This window comes from Myxocyprinus asiaticus, chromosome 41 (genome assembly GCF_019703515.2).
Source record: "Myxocyprinus asiaticus isolate MX2 ecotype Aquarium Trade chromosome 41, UBuf_Myxa_2, whole genome shotgun sequence".
Lineage (NCBI taxonomy): Eukaryota > Metazoa > Chordata > Actinopteri > Cypriniformes > Catostomidae > Myxocyprinus > Myxocyprinus asiaticus.
This window is the reverse complement of record NC_059384.1, coordinates 15,540,321-15,560,956: the sequence shown is the minus strand read 5'-3', so window position 1 is coordinate 15,560,956 and position 20,636 is coordinate 15,540,321. Positions and strand designations below refer to the sequence as shown.

The window sequence follows — 20,636 nt, the reverse complement described above, 5'->3', positions numbered from 1 at the left end:
TTTATCAAAGACCAGAGGTGTCTCGGGCTCCCAAGAGTGACCCCTAGTGTCACTACATTGACACCAACGTCGAGTGAGTGACAGATAGGGAACCTGAATTCTGTTCCATTCATTACCCTCCATCTAATTTTTTTTAGATGCAAACATGTATTTGTTGTGAACCGCCCCCTAAGGCAGCATACTAGCTGAAATGGAACCTAATAAGTATCTGATTTGAAATGCTCTAAACAGGCAGCATCTCCACACGCCAAACAAACAGCATTCTGCATGCTAGACCTGCAATTGATTTCAATAGAGTCTGATGTTAGCATGTTGCTAAGCTAATTGCATGATACTTAAAAATATACAGCAAACACAAATATTGAGTGTAATAATTAGGGCTGTCGATTTAACGTGTCAGTTCAGTGTGATTAAGTATATAAAAAAATAAGTAAAAATTTTTTTTTAATTTATTTTAATTAATCGTATCAAAATCAAATCAAATCAAATCAAATCACTTTTATTGTCACACAACCATATACACAAGTGCAACAGTGGGTGAAAGTCTTGGGTGCAGTTCCGAACAAAATAGCAGTCATGACTGTGATGAGACATTAAACATCAATTTACAATAAACATCAGATTTTCACAACACAATTTACATATCTAATATACACATAATTACACAACACAATTATCACCGGACCATAATAAGGAATATTTCTACCATTGGACCAATTCAAGCTTGAAGTACCACCTGTTTTCAGCAGAGGGCAGTAAGCGAAACTCCAGCTGTAGAGGCAACGCATAACTGTACAGAAAACAAACCATACTCAGGCTTGCTTACCACTAAGGACAGCACAAGGTGAAGATGTGTGCTTGCATTCAAATACAGCTAGACGCAGTGTGGATCTCAAGATGTGCTTATGTTATAAGCCTATCGTTATGGAAATAAACAATATGTTGCCTTCTAAAGTGACTTTTTGTATTGTCTTGTCAATGCTTTAATCGCCTGCTACAATAATGTAAAATAATTTTAATAATTTTATTTATAATAATTATAAATAAATAATTTCAATATAACTTTACTTATTTAATAATTATATATTGAATTATTGTTATTTGAGGGCCTTTCTCAGCAAATATTTATATAGCGATTAATTACGATTAATTAATTGTGATTCGGCATACCATGTCATTAATAAAAAAACAACTTTTTATGATACTTCGCTGTACTGAATGAAATATATAGGTATTTATTTATATTTTATTTTATTTATATTTGTCTTCCATCTTGGATTTATTTTTTCACTGAGTTTGTCACAATAAATTGTGGGATTGCCTTCTCCATGAAGGATATATGCAATTACACGTCCTTGTGGGAAGCTGGACACAGTGCCACAAAAAGAGCAGAACAAAGACCTTTTGAGACACATTTTTAAAAGTTGAAATTCTTTTTTATCTGACACAGCATCTAAAAAACGCAGCACTTCTTTGCAAGACGCTGAAAAAACTATGAGACACACCACAAAAAACTGGATGGGCTAGGAGGGGGCAGGAACCGGCTGAGCAGTCAACGTAAACTTTTAATGACACAAATAAACAACGCACAACATAAACTTCTTTCCAGCATAACACAAAACACACACACACACACAAGACTGCTTCGTGCGTCTCTCTCTCTCTCTCTTTCTAACTGGTGTCCCCGTCTCCTCTTTATCCCTCTCCCGGCTGATTGGGCTGATTCAGCGCCGGGCGTCTATCGTTACGGCCCGGCCACACCCTCCTCGTCACATACTCCCAACGCCCAATTCAGGCTGGGGAAACCTCCGGCCTGACTTACACCCCACCTCCCTTCCTGGAGGGGGGGTGTTGTCCTTTAGGCCGTCCTTCTGCTGGCCGGTCTTCCCCACCTCCTGGGAATCTGAGTAGGACGAGGGGAGGGAGAGGGAAAGAACGAGCGGGAGAGAGAGAGAAAAACTGGATCGCCGCCTCCTGGCGGACAGCAGCGGTGAGTTCTCCCAGGCAGCATGCTCTTCCTCCTTTCCCGGGTTTCGGCACCAGTGTAACATTTCGGGAAATGAGGATGCAGGAACCGGATTAACGGCCCGGCCATGCCCTCCTCCTTGTCACAAAAATGTTTGCTGTGAATGGCCCCTTAGAATTTGGCCTGTAGAAAGTATTACAGAAGGCTACATAAATATACTACCTAACACAACTATCAGCTCTGTCTCACAACAAAATCATTGAGTGCACTGTATATAATAAGCAATACTGTGGACTTAATGACTTCAGCCTCTCTGATGATGCATTTGTAGCTTAGGCTTTTCTCCACGCCCTTGACCATGTCACTTTATCTGTGTGAGCTAAAGCATGTAAGCAGTTGTTCGATAACCAGCCTCAAGGCAGCATGCGAACACAACACAGCCATTCGGTTTTCTCTTGAACCTGTGAGTGCTTCGGTCTTTTGTTCAATATTATTTATAGATATTTAGTCAGCAAACATAATGAGTATTGGCGTTCTATCTAATTATTCTCTTTCATTATAATCAGTGCACATTACCTTAATTTTGTCTAATGCTCTAAATATTTAAAAAAAGACAGAGAGGGTAATTAATACTATGTGCACATGAAATTAGAGTTTGTAATAACATTGGTTTTGATGGCAGCAAGCTCAGCAGGGTAAACTTCTAAACATCTATAATTACATATCATTAGGGAAATTTTCCAACCCTGCATCAAGCAGGCATTGTGAATCCAGAGTGCGGCAAGCTCTTACCAGCACATTTCAGAGAAGGGACAGCTCCATCTGGAGATTGTAAATGCATTTCTTCTGAACTCATCTCAGCGGTGCAACCAGTCGGCTCGTGGCCTTTTCCCATCTCTAAAGGTCAATGTAGCATCTATCGCCATCTCCACAGGCTGTAATTATGCAGTGATGCTTCTGGAGAGTAGTGTGGGTAATGCGTTGCAATAAAGGGCTGGGTCGTTCCTCCCCACCCACTATCATATCTGTCAGGGTGGAGAATGCTCACTGAAGGGGAACGGTGTGTTCTCGGAACCTGGGGGCTTCCAGTGATTGTAGGGGGACAGTGGTTTGTCACCGGGCAGCATAGTTATATTTGTGTCTCCACACAAAGTAGGGCTTGCACAACTACTCATTTTGACTTGTCGACAAGTTGTCCAGAAAAGTAGGTGACTAGTCAACGGGTCAATATTTACTGTATCTTGCATAAATGACAATAAACTGTCCAGAATCAGTGGTCTTTGCAGTTTATGGCAAGTCAAGCACTGCATTGATGGAGTGTGTTTGAGTGGAAAGCTGATTCGGGTAAAAAATTAAAGTGAGCATATCACAATTGCCAGATTCATTATTCAGTCATCACTGCCAAAAAAAAAAAAAAACACTGTCTAAATCAGTATTTTTTTTCTTTTTTTACCAGTAATGTATCTTAACATTCTTAAAACAAGTCAAATGTACAAAATAAGATACATAGTCTTGTTTTCAGAGAAATATAAAGATTTATCAAGACACAAAAAACTATTTGCCAATGGAGTAAGAAAAATAAACTTATTTTCCCTTTTTTTATTATTAAGTTTATTTTTCTTACCCCAATGGCAAATAGTTTTTACTTGTTTTAAGCAAAAACCTCACACATTTTTTACTTAAAAAAAAAAAAAAAAAAAAAAAAAAGTAAATGTATCTTACCTTACTTTATTTGATAATAAAGAGAAGAAAAATATTTTTTTGCAATGTTAACAGTACAGTCATGTCCCACTTGCTTATGGTTTCTGTCAGCCTGTGGTTGACTTTTGATTACTTTCAGAGGGGTTTGCTAGAATTTTGACTGGTAGCTTAGAAAAAAGGTACAGTTTAAGGTACAAAGCTGTCACTGGGGACAAAAGGTACACCTTTTTGTTCCCAGAGGAACAAAACATACAAATGTACCTTTAAAAGGTACACAATAGGTAAGGGTAAAATTATGCACCCAAAACGAGTTATATATTTTAATTAGAGGTATAAAAAAAAAAAAGTCCCCTTGAGGGTACCGCCCCTTGTTACTTAAACAGTACAATTTTTTTCATAGTTTATGAAAAATCCAATTGATCTCAGATGATTTCATGTAATTCAATATATATAGTATATTTGGCTGCTACAGTTTTCTGTACAAAACTAATGTCACACAGCTACACAGTTTGCAGACAGAGGAATATTCTTCCTGCTGTCACCATGTACAATGTAGAACAAGCGGAAGTTGTTCTACACTGTACAAGTTGTTCATGTGAAAAGCGACTAGTCAAATAGTGGCAGAACTAACTGATTAGTCAGTACAACCCATAACACACAAACGTTTTAATATTCCCTTAAACATTATTTTTACTCTTTAGCTTTTGATACAGTTTAACTGTGAGGCTGTATTTTGTCTGTTATTGTTCTATCTTGTTGATTTATTAAGTGTTTTATTGTTTTTAAATGATCTATTTTAATTATCCAGTTTTATTTGATTGTACAACACTTTGGATCAACTTTTGTTGTTTAAATGTGCTTTATAAACTAAATTTGACTTGAATTGACACGACAAATTTACCTCATACAACCCTGCAATTTCCTTTCCCATCCTCTTCTCACTTGTTACTAGTTCATTTGGGAACATTTTGTAGATTTGTCTTTTTGACTTTAGTCCTTTTGACTATGTCAGTCTGACCTTATTAAGGTCCTAGTCAGCACTTTGGCTATTTGTTGCCCTTTCAAGCTCTATTTGAATACAACCAGAGCAGTCTAGCTACATGTAAATAGGTTAATTCCCAATGTTCTTATTTTAATTTCCATGTGCACACAGTCTATTTAATGGTCCCAAAGGTTAGCTAAAAAAGTTGGCAATTAAAAATTAAGTCTGTTTGTTAAGTCAACTTTTAATTGCTATTCTACAGAAATATGTGAACATTCATACAAGGTCTCTTCACGACAGTCTATTTGTTGTGGAGTTCAGTTTGTACAATGCATTCCTCTGAATGAAGTCAGCACTAGCCAAGGCCAGAAACTGCCTGAATAATCTGTGAGCGAGACATGATGAAGAGCTGAATAGAGACGCACAATAGTAAGTGCAGAAGGTGCAATAAACATTTATTGAATGGAAATATCTCTTTAGTCTGGCCATTATTGCTCAATAGAGCATTCATTGCTAGTCACAGTGGATTAACGTTTACAGTCGGCTGCAAGTTGTCGTGCTGAATAAACAGTACACCACACAGATGTGATTTTTTTGGTGGTACAAAAATGCTTCCCAACATTTTTCATTTCAAATATTTTCTCTAAATGTTCAAATACAAACAGTTTGGGAAGAACAGCAGTGTGAGAACAGTTATCATGCTAATTTAACTTCTCAGGTTGGGATGTATGAAGCAGGACACAGCTGTCATGAGTGAAAACAAGTCTCCTACCTTTTTATAAAGACTCCGGAGATCTCTGTACTGCCACATGCTACTGAGAACCTGAGATGCTGCCTTTACCACTTTAGGTGAGTGTCTGTGAGAGAAAGAGAAGAGAAAACAGACATAGAGTGTCAGAAAGAGATTCAGTTCAGAAAAGGGGCATTCATTTCAACATTAATCATTCATTTTGTTCAGCGTACGGCTGTTGTGAACATACGCAAACTTGTTTAAAGCCTTTTGATAAAATCTTGAGAGGATGTTACTACGGAATGTATTCAAAATGTTGAAAGCATTTATTAACTTCCTAAAAGAATTATATGTCAGCTACTCAGATACACATATAGGGCACTATTCTAACAGCTCTATTCCTTAAGCAAAGGAGTATGCGATACATCGTACATGCAAAGTCAGTGGGCATGGGCATGAAGTTTTGATATTTGTATATATATATATATTGTGCAAGCATGCTCTCAGTCTAGGGTGGGGCGAAATTGCGCGCAAAGCGCTAATGGGGTGGGTCAAGTGCAATTTAATTTGGAGGTTCTTCTTCGGTTATTGCACCATCTGCTTCCTATTATATATTCCATTCCCTGAAAAGCCATGTCGATATAAATAAAGACAGCCCGTTCATAAGAATTTGGTAGTGTAAATGGGCTGTATGCAATACATCCCTTGCTCTGTGATTGTATTGTTACCTGCACTGCTCTACACCACTATGTATATGTGTATGTTTTCTATCGGCCTCTCTGGGACTGAAATTGCGCTTCATTAACATACAATACACCAACAGTTTGTGTGCATTCACCCATAGATAGCGCAAACATTCCACCCATGGCCACTTGCGCTTTGAGACATAGCGCTTTGTTGTTGTGCGTAGCGCTGCACCTTATGCAGTAACGAAAATAGAGCCAGCTACCCAGATACACAAAAGTAGTTACACATTATGAGACAATGTACATTTTCCTAAATATACTGATGAAACATATTTTAAAGTCAACCTTCAAGTAAAAGGGAGTTGTTTTTAATATCTAAAGATTTTTACACAGGATCAAAATGTAACACAGTAGAAAATGAATATCCTGTTACATTGATTCTCAGATGACTTCTCCTTTGAAAGCATTCAATGCCGCAAATGTGTTTTCTTCGCTTTCTGTGCAAACATTTCACACAGACAGCAGCCGTTGTTATGATTAACAATGTGCCACAAACAATAGAAGCAATCATTTGGTTCTCAATAATGACACAAATTGTTTGACTTCAGCTGATTTTATATAACAGCTGAGTCTTTTGTCTTGTGCCGAGTGGATTCAACCCATTTCAGCTCAAAGGACACAATGGAACAATTTCCAGTTGGCACTTGAAATGAAGTTAGAGGAAAATCTTTACTGTCCTTGAGCGAACATGGCTTTAATAGAGGAAATAAATGGCGCTCATCTTTTATCGTCAAAATCCACCAAATTTATTTGTAGAAGCAGAGCTGCGCATTTGTTTTGTAAATCAGTCGCATGTGTCAGTGTAATGAGGGGTCAGACTAATGTCTTTGCAGTATGCATCCTGACTCAAGCAGAAAAGTGAGAGTCATCACTCAATCAGTGTCAGGCTAGCTAGACACGCACCTTACAACACTGTTTCTAAGAGACGGAAGCAAACAGCATCTCTGTTTAGAAAAGCCATGATCAATAAATGGTTGTTATGAAATGAATAGTTCGACTCTAAAATCTGATTGGAAGCAAAATGTTCTAAGTCATTATAAAATAGCCAGTACATGAAATACAGCTGTTGATCGCACAACTTAATTGTTTATGGTCATTATTTATTATTAATACATTTAATTATGTATAGAATATGTGTGTTTAATCATAATGCTTTTGCCACTGTTATACAATCCACTCGAGGATGTACAATACATGACAGCAATTTTACCACATGTATGCACTCTGCTTCGCTGTATTCCAAACTACACTACAATGCCACCGTGGTACAGTCAGTGTATTACACAGTCTCTTGTGGCTTATTGCTTTATTCTACCTAACTGGGCCATAAGAGAATGTAGCAAATCTTAATTGAGAGCTCTCTGTATACAATGGTGAGAGTAAGTCTATTCCAGGTTTGCTTTTCTTCATTCCAGTTCAGAAAGCACTGACTAAGTGACTACTTGGCTTCTTTCCGGATGTAGCCTACATATGATGCAGCTGAACATCTGTTGACAACATGGCCTTGAAGCTCATGAAATGTTTATTGAGGTCTAAACCAATGTGCTCATCTCTTTTAAAAGGTGCTGGCAAAAAAGAGAAACCATATAGCTGGAAAATATCAGTTGTCAAGAGAAAAACTGTTTCTGGTAAGGAAAAGAACTGATGGGCCTCAAGGCCCATGCAAACACAAGTAAAGGCAAAGTATGATAAATAAGTCTGGTAATGTCAAATTCGAGGCCTGATAGTTAGAATACACACTCGACAAATTAGATTAGCTCACATAATTTCCAGTTCTCTCTTAAAAAAAAAAAAAAAAAAAAACTGCTTACTGGTCTTAGCTGTTTTAAGTTGGTTTAGTTGGTCTCCATGCTTGGTTGAACTGGTCTAGCTGGTCTCCCAGACTAGCCAAGCTGGAGTTCTGTCAATTTAGCTGGTCCCCAGCCTGACCAGCTGGAGTGGTGGTGGCATAGTGGGCTAAAGCACAGAACTGGTAAGCAGAAGGTTGCCTGTTCGATCCCCAGAGCCACCACCATTGTGTCCTTGAGCACTGCACTTAACTCCAGGTTGCTTCAGGGGGGTTGTCCCTGTAATTAGTGCACTGTAAGTCACTTTGGATAAAAGCATCTGCCAAATGCATAAATTTGTAAATGTAATGTTGTCAAAATGTAAATGCGGCTGACTAGTGCACACCTGACCAGACTATACCTAATCGCCTTGGGAGCCAGCTAAGACCAGTAAACCACCTTGGGCTGGTTTAAGTTGTTTTTTTCAGTAGAATACAATCTCATCAATAAACAAGTGTCAAAAGGGATAAAGACATACATACTTGTCTCCTTTACTCCTAGCAATACCGATGAGCTTCTCGATGCCACCAGCATCTCTTAAGGCTTTGGCGTTCTCCATATTCTTGGTGATGACCTCGTGTAGGGCGCAGCATATAGCTGTAACCGTGTCATCGCACATGGTTTTACCCACTGTGCTGTTGGCGGTTCCCCCGCTGCTTCCGCTAGCGTTGCTTCCACCAGGCAGGCGATGTATGAGATCCCGCATTGCGTACTTACCTGGGGAGAAAGTGTGAGAGAGAGACAGAGTAAGAAAGAAGAGAAAGAAAGGGTAAATGAGGACTTGCTGATTAGTAATTATGATAGTCACTGTCATGCTTTTAAGTCAGTACAACTATTGTGCTGCAATTTATTCTTCGTATAAATTATAATAACGCAATAACTGTGACAGTACAACTAGAGTTGGTGTACACGAGTTCGGACTCTGACTTTTTGTAAACCATGGACTCGGATGCATTTTTACTTGGGCTTGACTTGGACTCGAGCCTTTCGGACTTAGGATATTTTTCCGAGTCTGGCCGAGCCCATGGCATTTGTGATGCAATGAAAAACAAACAAACAAACAAAAAATAACATAACATAACATAACATAGGGTGAACATACATCCTCTTTTCCCCAGACATGTCCTCTTTTTCAGACATGAAAAAGGCAAAATTGCAAAATTGCCTCTAAATGTCTGGGATTTGGCTTTGTCTTCATATTGATGTGCTCTCTACAGTTAGTACTATCATACATTCTGTGTATTTGATATACTGCACATCAGTTTTCACGCGTATATGTCCTTACGTGTCCCACGTGCATGCTGTGTGTGTGTGTGCGGGAAAGAGATCGCCATTTACTAGATATGCTCTGCCACTCTCAGCCAGAAATATCAATAACGTAAGTACACTTTAAAAAGTACGTTCCCCAACTCTAAAAATTATTAAATAGAACACGTTTTATCAGACTCACGCTTACTAAGCAAAGTCATTTCTAACTGAAAAAGTTGACTATATCGAGACAAAAACTAATATAACGGGTTAAATAAACCATGATGGAAATTGTACAACTCGGTCCGTCACATATTTGTAGCGCAACCTCTGTGTGTTAGAGCATCCCAACCCCCCACCCGACACAAACATGCACTACAGTGGTCACTTACAATTAGAACATTAAAAATATATATACAGTGCATCCGGAAAGTATTCACCTTATTCCAAAATGGATTAAATTCATTATTTTCCTCAAAATTCTACAAACAATACCCCATAATGACAACGTGAAAGAAGTTTGTTTGAAATCTTTGCAAATTTATTAAAAAGAAAAAAAAAAAAAAAAAATCACATGTACATAAGTATTCACAGCCTTTGCCATGACATTCAAAATTGAGCTCAGGTGCATCCTGTTTCCACTGATCATCCTTGAGATGTTTCTACAACTTGATTGGAGTCCACCTGTGGTAAATTCAGTTGATTGGACATGATTTGGAAAGGCACACACCTGTCTATATAAGGTCCCACAGTTAACAGTGCATGTCAGAGCACAAACCAAGCCATGAAGTCCAAGGAATTGTCTGTAGACCTCTGAGACAGGATTGTATTGAGGCACAGATCTGGGGAAGGGTACAGAAAAATGTCTACAGCATTGAAGGTCCCAATGAGCACAGTGGCCTCCATCATCCGTAAATGGAAGAAGTTTGGAACCACCAGGACTCTTCCTAGAGCTGGCCGCCCGGCCAAACTGAGCGATCGGGGGAGAAGGGTCTTAGTCAGGGAGGTGACCAAGAACCCGATGGTCACTCTGACAGAGCTCCAGCATTCCTCTGTGGAGAGAGGAGAACCTTCCAGAAGAACAACCATCTCTGCAGCACTCCACCAATCAGGCCTGTATGGTAGAGTGGCCAGACGGAAGCCACTGCTCAGTAAAAGGCACATGACAGCCTGCCTGGAGTTTGCCAAAAGGCACCTGAAGGACTCTCAAACCATGAGAAACAAAGATTGAACTCTTTGGCCTGAATGGCAAGTGTCATGTCTGGAGGAAACCAGGCACCACTCATCACCTGGCCAATACCATCCCTACAGTGAAGCATGGTGGTGGCAGCATCATGCTGTGGGGATGTTTTGCAGCGGCAGGAACTGGGAGACTAGTCAGGATCGAGGGAAAGATGAATGCAGCAATGTACAGAGACATCCTTGATGAAAACCTGCTCCAGAGCGCTCTGGACCTCAGATTGGGGCGAAGGTTCATCTTCCAACAGGACAACGACCCTAAGCACACAGCCAAGATAACAAAGGTGTGGCTCTGGGACAACTCTGTGAATGTCCTTGAGTGGCCCAGCCAGAGCCCAGACTTGAACCCGATTGAACATCTCTGGAGAGATCTGAAAATGGCTGTGCACCGACACTCCCCATCCAACTTGATGGAGCTTGAGAGGTCCTGCAAAGAAGAATGGGAGAAACTGCCCAAAAATAGGTGTGCCAAGCTTGTAGCATCATACTCAAAAAGACTTGAGGCTGTAATTGGTGCCAAAGGTGCTTCAACAAAGAATTGAGCAAAGGCTGTGAATACTTATGTACATGTGAATTTTTTTTCTTTTTTTCTTTTTAATAAATTTGCAAAGATTTCAAACAAACTTCTTTCACATTGTCATTATGGGGTATTGTTTGTAGAATTTTGGGAAAATAATGAATTTAATCAATTTTGGAATAAGGCTGTAACATAACAAAATGTGGAAAAAGTGAAGCACTGTGAATACTTTCTGGATGCACTGTATATACTTTCAAAAAACAAGAATGCACATACACATCAAACTAAAATCCCTCTCCACTGCCCCTCCCTGAGAACCCTCCAAAAAAGCCAAACATCCATCCCACTTCCTTTCAAACAAATCCCACTAAAAATCACCTCCTCAAATGCTGCCACCCCGCCCATCTCCCCGCACCACTCCTGAAATGAGGGTGTCCAGCCGTCTTCTACCCCCTAAGAATAATTGGTCTGCCAACCATAACTCCGGCTAAGACCCAACTTTTTAAGTGACTATCCCCAAAATGTATGACCGCTCCATCACCTAAGATACAGAGTCTGGGGCAAAAAGAAACTTGAGTGTCCAATACGGCACACAATAATCTCTGAACCCTCAACCAAAATTCTTGGATCTTAACACATCCCCAAAAAACATGGGTTGTGTCCCCGTCTTCTGATTGGCATCGCCAGCAGGTGGGTGAGTCTTTAAGACCAAGACTATACAATCTAGAAGGGGTCCAATAGAATCGATGCAAAATCTTAAATTGCATCAGACGCACCCTTTATTCTCTAGATGTAGACTTGATGTAGCAAAGACTCAAGATGGTGCCAAGTATGGCTGCTGCGTTGCGAGCTCCGACACAACATGGTAGTGTTTTGTTTGTTTTGTTTACAATTCTCATGTTTTTTGTCTTGGATGTTGTCTGCCTTATTGTCTACAACAGACAAACACTTTTGGACATTGGTTCAGCAATTACACACCGTAAACCGGACTTCAAATTCCTCAATGCCGACCTGCTGTTTACAAACACACAAGCGTAGCCCTTTTTCTGTGCTGCACGGCCGCGGAAACGCAGGAGGAAAAGGGGAAACAGAGCCGGCGTTCTCATCAGAGTAAGACACCGTGCAAATCGACCCCCGCTACCCAGTATTCTACCGGCAAATGTTCAGTCTCTGGATAACAAGCTCTGCGAACTGAAAGCACGGATCTCTTTCAAACGAGAGACGAGGGACTGCTGCATTATCTGCCTTATGGAAACTTGGATGTTTGCGGAGATTCCAGACTCAGCCATTGAACCTGCGGGGTTCTCCGTGCACCGAGCGGACAGAGTGAAAGACCTCTCAGGTAAAAGCAGAGGTGGTGGTGTATGTTTTATGATCAACAAATCCTGGTATGATCAGAGGAATGTACATTCTATCAAGTCTTTCTGCTCTCCTGATCTGGAATTTCTCATGCTTCTGTGTCGACCATTCTGGCTACCGAGGGAATTCACAGCGGTCATTATCACTGCTGTGTACATCCCGCCACAAGCCGAGGGGACCGGGTTTTGGACCATTGCTACTCTCCCTTCCGGGATGGCTACAAATCCCTCCCCCGCCCACCATTTGGCAAATCGGACCACTCTTCCATTCTGCTTCTGCCTGCTCACTGGCAGAAACTGAAACAGGAAGCACCCACCCTCAGAACGATCCAGTGCTGGTCGGACCAATCAGACTCTACGCTACAAGACTGTTTTGATCACACGGACTGGGAGATGTTCCGGTCCGCCTCTGATGATGACATCGAGCTTTACGCTGATAGCGTAATGCGTTTCATCAGAAAGTGCGTAGAGGACTTTGTTCTGATCAGAACAACACGGATCTATCTGAACCAGAAGCCATGGATTAATTGCGATGTTCGCGCGGCACTTAATGTTCGGACCTCCACTTTTAATTCCGGGAACGCGGAGGAGCATAAACAAGCCAGTTATGCCCTCCGAAAACAGAACAGCAAAACGCCAGTACAGGAACAAGACTGAAGGACAGTTTAACACCACCGACTCTAGAAGCATGTGGCAGGGAATTAACATCATCACGGACTTTAAAGGGAATAAAAACTCCACCATGAACACCGCTGCCTCTATCCCGGATGAGCTAAATACTTTTTATGCTCGTTTTGAGGGAAATAACACCATCCTCGCGGAGAGAGCTCTCGCGGCCGAAGCTACAGAGGTTAGTTCACTCTCCGTCTCTGTAGCGGATGTAACCCGATCCTTCCGACGGGTGAATATCCGCAAAGCCGCGGGCCCAGACGGCATTCCAGGCCGCGTCATCAGAACGTGCGCGAACCAGCTGGCTGGTGTTTTTAAGGACATTTTCAACCTTTCCCTCTCTTTATCTGTAGTCCCCTAATGCTTTAAAACATCCACCATGGTGCCTGTTCCAAAGCAATCAAAAATCACTTGCTTAAATAACTGGCGTCCTGTTGCTCTGACCCCCATCATCAGCAAATGCTTTGAGAGACTAATCAGAGATTACATCTGCTCTGTGCTCCCTCTCTCTCTAGACCCACTGCAGTTTGCTTACCGCAACAACCGCTCCACTGATGATGCCATTGCATCTACAATACACACTGCTCTCTCCCACCTGGAAAAAAAAGAACACTTATGTGAGAATGTTGTTTGTAGACTACAGCTCAGAATTCAACACCATAGTGCCCTCCAAGCTTGATGTGAAACTCCGGGCTCTGGGCTTAAACAGCTTGCTGTGCAGCTGGATCCTGGACTTCCTGTTAAGCAGACGCCAGTGGTTAGAATAGGCAGCAACATCTCCTCGTCACTGACCCTCAACACTGGAGCCCCACAGGGCTGTGTTCTCAGCCCACTCTTGTATTCCTTGTACACACATGACTGTGTGGCAACACATAGCTCCAATGCCATCATTATGTTTGCTGATGACACGACGGTGTTAGGTCTGATCACTGACAATGATGAAACAGCCTACAGAGAGGAGGTGCACACTCTGACACACTGGTGTCAGGAGCACAACCTCTCCCTCAATGTCAGTAAGACAAAGGAGCTTGTGGTGGACTTCAGAAGAAAAGACAGAGAACACAGTCCCATCACCATCAATGGAGCACCAGTGGAGAGAGTCAGCAGCTTCAAGTTCCTGGGTGTCCATATCACTGAGGAACTCACATGGTCCATCCACACTGAAGTCTTTGTGAAGAAGGCTCATCAGCGCCTCTTCTTCCTGAGACGGCTGAGGAAGTTTGGAATGAACCGCCACATCCTCACAAGGTTCTACACCTGCACTGTAGAGAGCATCCTGACTGGCTGCATCTCCGCTTGGTACGGCAATAGCACAGCCCACAACCGCAAAGCACTGCAAAGGGTGGTGCAAACTGCCAGACACATCATCGGAGGTGAGCTTCCCTCCCTCCAGGACATATATACCAGGCGGTGTGTGAAAAAAGCTCGGAGGATCATCAGAGACTCCAGCCACCCGAGCCATGGGCTGTTCTCACTGCTACCATCAGGCAGGCGGTATCGCAGCATCAGGACCCGCACCAGCCGACTCCATGATAGCTTCTTCCCCCAAGCAATCAGACTTTTGAACTCTTGATCTCTCATGATCAAAATACATCAGCACTGCACTTTATTACTCTTACTCTTATATCTCACACTGGACTGTCATAAATTATATTATTATTATATTATATTCTCTCTTAACAACTTACTATCAACCGACAGCCTGAATGTCAATACAGTACAATACAACCTACTGTACATTCTATATATACTTTTTTTTAATTGAATAATGTGTATCTATATTGTGTGTATTGTATACTGTACAGTGTATGTTATTATTTGTATATTGTGTTGTGTGTAATTATGTGTATATTAGACTTTAAATTATGTTGTGTTAATTTGATGTTATTGTAAATTGGTATATGTCTCATCACTGTCACGACTCCTATGTTGATCGGAACTGCACCCAAGAATTTCACACACCACTGCACTTGTGAATATGGCTGTGTGACAATAAAAGTGATTTGATTTGATTTGACGTTTTTTAGAATCCTAGCCCACACTCCCTCCTCCAATACCAAGTTTAAATCTGTCTCCCATAATCTCTTGAGAGAAGTCGAAGCTCTGTCCCCCAGACTCTGAATTAGCAGGGAGTAAAACACTGATGCCTCATGACCTTTTGTAAAGCAGTAATCACCACTTCTAGAGTATCTGCCACTTTAGGGGGGTGTTTGCTACTCCCAAAAATAGTACAGAGCAGGTGGTGCAGCTGTAAATACCTAAAAAACTGAGATCTGGGAATCCTGAAATGTTGAACCATATTTTCAAAAGATCTCAACACTCCACTCTCATATAAGTCACCGAGCTTCTTAACCTCCCTCACAATCCACTCTGACCAGCAGAAAGGGGACTTATTTGTAATTTTGGGTTTAACCATATGCTCATGGCATTATTTAAATAAATGTCCGAATTAAACACTCTGGACACTTTTGTCCATACCACGTGCAAATGCGAGATAACGAGGTGTGACTTCTCTGGTTAGTTTAATAGAAAGGCTTTGCAATGGCAAAATAGGGGCAAGAACTTCCTGTTCAATACAAAACCAGGAGGGGCTTTCTCAGGTGGAAGTGACCATTGCATAATAATAAAACAAAATCTTGGATAGGCCTAGCCCACCTTTGTCAATCGGCCTATGTAACTTATTGAAATGTAATCTGGGACGCTTACCATTACAAATGAAGGACTTTGCTATGCTATCAAAATGCTTGAAATAAGAGTGGGGGACATCTATTCCCAAACCCATATATTTCCAAAATCTTAAAAAGATAATCCCATTCTACCATATTAAACGCCTTTTTAGCGTCAAGTGAGATGGCAGCGACCAGAGTCTGGTCATTCGCCACTGACCACATGATATTGATGAGACGCCTGATGTTATCAGAAGAGCTGCGGCCCAGAATAAACCCCACCTGATCTATATGTATAAGAGATGTCATAACTTTACTTAATCGGTTAGCCAACATTTTTGACAGTATTTTTACATCTAAATGGATCAGGGAAATTGGACGGTAACTCTTACACTCGCTTGGATCTTTGTCCTTTTTAAGAATCAGACTGATCTGGGCTTGTGTCATGGTTGGCGGAAGCTTTCCATTCTTTAATGATTCAATATAAACTTCTAGCAAATGTGGAGCCAGTTCTGTAGCATAAGATCTAAAAACTTCAGCGGCAAAACAATCTGGCCCTGGAGACTTGCCTGTAGGCAAGGCCTTAATTACCTCGCCAAGCTCCTCCAAGGTTATCTCAGAATCAAGAGAATTTATTTGCTCAGTCGTCAGTTTTGGGAGTTCTAATGGTTCCACAAAATGTCTAATATCTTCATCAGTAGACAAAGATCAAGATAGAATTCTTTAAAAGAATTATTAATATCAATGGCTGAGGTAAATATTTCATCACCAGCATATTTCACTGAGGGAATGGTAGAAAAAGACTCTCTCTGCTTTATGTATCTATCCAAAAGCTTCCCTGCTTTGCCCCGACTCAAAATATTCTTGCCCCGGATAGTCAAAACTCCACTTTCCGCGACAAAATAGTATTATATCTTTATTTCAATCGGATCAATTCTCTGAGGCCATCAGATGACATTCGGTGCTTCAGCTCTGCCTCAGCACTTTTAATATTACCTTCTAACTCCACGAGTTCTCATGCTTTGGATTTTTTGGTGAATGAGGCATACTGTATGATCCGACCCCTAAGAACTGCCTTAAGTGCCTCCCAAGCCACGCCCACAGAGGATACTGAGGACCAGTTGGTCTCCATATAGACATTGATTTCAGCCTTTAGCATTTGTTGGAATTCATGATTTTGCAACAAGAATACATTAAAGCAGCAACTATATGATTTCTTTTTCTCCGTATGTGGCAACACCTCTAAACTCACCAGGACGTGATCTGAGACTAAGATGTTTCCAACTGAACAATCAACAACAGATGAAATTAGGGACTTAGATTAAAAAAAAAAAAAAATCTATTCTAGAATAAATCTTATGGACTGATGAAAAAAATTTATAGTCCTTACCAGATGTGTTCAAAAGTCTCAAAATATCTGTAAGACCAAGATTTTTACACATCCTTTGAAGTGTCACTGTTGCTCTAGGGGGTTTACACACCTTTGCTTCACTATGATCAAGGACTGAGTCCATCAAAAGATTAAAGTCTCCTCCCAATATTATATCATGAGAGGTGCCAGCGGCTTGCAACATCCCTTCAAGATCTATAAAAAAGCCCTGATCATCAGTGTTAGGTGTGTATATATTAGCCTAAATCAACCTTTGCCCCTGAATTTCTGCTAAAATAATAATGACTCTTCCTAATTTATCTTTAATCTGTTTGAGACATTTGAATTGTAGATGTTTACTTATCAATGTAATGACTCCCCTGCTCTTACTTGAGCCAGCACTAAAGAAAACATGTCCACCCCATATCTTCCCACATTTTTCAGCTTCCTGCGGGGAAAGACTTTCTTACATTTAAGAAAATAACTAACCTTCCTTCTTTTTATGGGGTGCCCCAACCTGTTCACATTCCACGTGGAGACAGACAATCCACTCATATTAACATTTGACATTTTGAAATATTAGAAAAAATAGACTGTGTCAAAAAAAATATATAACGACCACATTCTAACATTAGTGCAACAATCAAACCCTGAACTTCCCCCCGAACAAAAAACAAAAAAAAAAACAGAAAAAAGAAAAAATGCACATTAACCCCATGCACGACTGTGCCAAACAGCGTCCATCACTCTAAACTCAAACATTACATGTATGCCTACGAGAGTCCCCATGACAACTTTGCTGTCGAATTGCTCAAGTCCGGTGTTTCTATAAACATTTTGTGAGACAGAATAACACAACAGAAAGAATCTATAAAACAAACTCCAGCCAATAGGAGACATAAGCACAAAGAACGTGTAGATACATCCACATAACTGCTCCGAAGGTGTATTCCTCCACAAAACAAACTCCAGCCGCTAGGCAGAACCAGCACAAAAAGAAACAAAAAGGCACCCAGTTCCCTATCTGTCACTCACTCGATGTTGTGTCGATGTAGTGACACTAGGGGTCACTCTTGAGAGCCCGAGACACCTCTGGTCTTTGATAAAAGGCCAATAAAAATTGATGAGTGGTATTTGCATACCACTCCCCCAGACATACGGGTATAAAAGGAGCTGGCGTGCAACCACTCATTCAGATTTTCTCTTCGGAGCCGAACGGTCGATGTTTACTGAGCTGACTGTTCATTCACCTATGCTGGATCTGACGGCACATTTCAGCGGCTTCTCCCTCCTCTGCACTGGTGCACTGCAGAGAACGCCCCTGGGTACTTCGGCAGAAAAAAGAGACTATATTTTCCTAAAAGAGTGTATTTCTCTAAAAGAGCGGCACACACGGAACGTCTTTTTAAAGACGCATCTTTTTAAAGATGCCTTTCCGTTTGTGTGTTATTCCTGGTTGCGGTCGTTACCTCTCAATTTCAGATGGTCACGATTGCTGTCTTTCGTGTCTGGGCATGACCCACGCGGAGACAGCGTTCGTGGATGGTTCATGAACTCACCGCGAGAACATGACCATGGCAACGTTGCGGTCGCGTTGTCGTCTCACGGCGAGTTCGACCTCTTGTTCGGAGCCCGCTAAGGTGATGAGCTCTTGAGTGCAGTATCGGAGAGCGGGCTTGTCCAGTCGGACGCAGAAGCCTCAGCTGGGCTCCTCCCTTCGGGGACGACTGCCCAATCACAGGCTGATGCGGAAATGACGGACATGCTTTCCTGGCCGCTGAAAGCAGCCACGCCCCGCTCCAGTGCCTTTCTTCCTGGAAGTGCACGAGGAGCTGACAAAATCGTGGGAGGCACCTTTTACTGCCCAGTCCCAATTTCTCAGCTCCCCGCCCTCACTACCCTCGATGGCGGGGCGGCCAGGGGCTATACTCCGATTCCCACCAGTGGATAAGGCGCTTGTGGTGCACCTATGCCCGCAGAGCGCCGTCACCTGTTGCGGATGCCCAAAGCTCCCATCCAAGGCCTGTAGGTTCATGTCGTCTCTGACGGCCAAAGCCTACAGTGCTGCTGGACAAGCCACCTCTGCCCTGCACGCCATGGCTCTCCTGCAGGTCCACCAAGCCAAGGCGCTAAAAGAACTGCACGAGGGTAGTTCTGCCCCAGATCTGATGCAGGAACTGTGCTCGGCGAACGACCTCGCTCTCTGGGCGACGAAGGTCATTGCGCGGTCTCTCGGGCAGGCGATGTCCACATTAGTGGTCCAGGAGCGCCACCTTTGGCTCAACCTGGTCGAGTTGGGTGAGGCCAACAAGACACGGTTCCTTGCTGACCCTATCTCCCAGGCTGGCCTATTCGGCGACACCGTCCAGGACTTTGCCCAGCAGTTCTCGACGGTGAAGCAGCAGACGGAGGCTATCCGGCATATCCTGTCCTGGCGCGGCTCAAGATCCCGCACCCCACCTGCTCGTCGCCAAGGGCATCCCCCTGCGGTGACTGCACCGGCTCCACCGCAGCCCGCCCCTTCGGCCCGACGTGGAGCCCACCGCAGGAAGCAGACGCCACCCGTCTCACACGGGCGACCCAGGGTCGACGAAACCAACTGCCTTGGAGCTGGTAAGAAGACCACTCCATCCCCTGGTGGAGGGCCGGGATGAGAATCTTTTGTTGCCTTTTCATTTGATTTCGCTGCATGCCCAAGTGGCTGCGGTACCCAACAGTTCAGAAAAAGAGCAGTTTCCTCGTTCCCTGGGTCACATACCCAGTGTGCATGGCTGTCATCACGACCACCATCCACCTTTTTATCCTTGCAGGATTGGCGCTCCAGTGGCGGTCTCCCTGTCCCTGCGCGTCCAGCTGTGGCACAGATCCGCCCCCGATGTGACAGTCTCCACGGGTTGCGAGGACAGGCCTCTTCCTCCCCCATCCCAGGCTGTTCCGGGGGTGGTCACAAGGAGCCAGGTAAGTGCTTCAATGTCCCTAGACTCAGCACAGCCACGACATGGTGTGGCACCTCAAGCTCCGCCCCGCTGCGAGGCCCCACCTGCCGGTATGTCTGATGAGATTGTCCCTTTGGTCCCCCTCGCGTGGAGCTTGGATGCATGGCTTGCGCTTTCTAATCTGTCACGATGGCTGATCAGGACCGTCCGACTCGGCTACGCGATTCAGTTCGCCAGGCATCCGCCCAGGTTCAGCGGTATCCATTTCACCTTGGTGAAGGACGCTGCTACCTTACACGTGGAGATCGCCACCCTCCTACGGAAGGGTGCGATAGAACCAGTCCCTCCGGCCGAGATGAAGAAGGGGTTTTACAGCCCCTACTTCATCGTACCGAAAAAAGGCGGTGGGTTGCGGCCAATCTTGGACCTGTGAGTACTTAACTGGGCTTTACACAGACTCCCGTTCAAGATGCTGACAAAAAAACGCATTCTGGCAAGCGTCCGGCATCAAGATTGGTTCGCGGCGGTAGACCTTAAGGACGCGTACTTTCACGTCTCGATTCTACATCGACACAGACCCTTCCTGTGGTTTGCTATCGAGGGTCGGGCATATCAGTACAAGGTCCTCCCTTTCGGTCTGTCCTTGTTCCCTCGTGTCTTCACGAAGGTCGCAGAGGCAGCTC

The 20,636-nt window shown here is 42.9% G+C and overlaps 1 protein-coding gene across 3 annotated transcripts in view; it reads right to left on the bottom strand.

Moving 5' to 3' along the window:
* The window catches only part of ctnnd2a (catenin (cadherin-associated protein), delta 2a), a 474,718-nt gene that overhangs the window by 32,191 nt on the left and 421,891 nt on the right, over window positions 1–20,636 (bottom strand). For all 3 annotated transcript variants that reach the window (XM_051682873.1, XM_051682874.1, XM_051682875.1), the window contains 2 exons: window positions 8,434–8,668; window positions 5,422–5,506 (listed from right to left, as the gene is read on the bottom strand). In XM_051682873.1, the coding sequence (XP_051538833.1) occupies window positions 5,422–5,506; window positions 8,434–8,668 (320 nt within the window). The remainder of the gene's footprint in view (window positions 1–5,421; window positions 5,507–8,433; window positions 8,669–20,636) is intronic.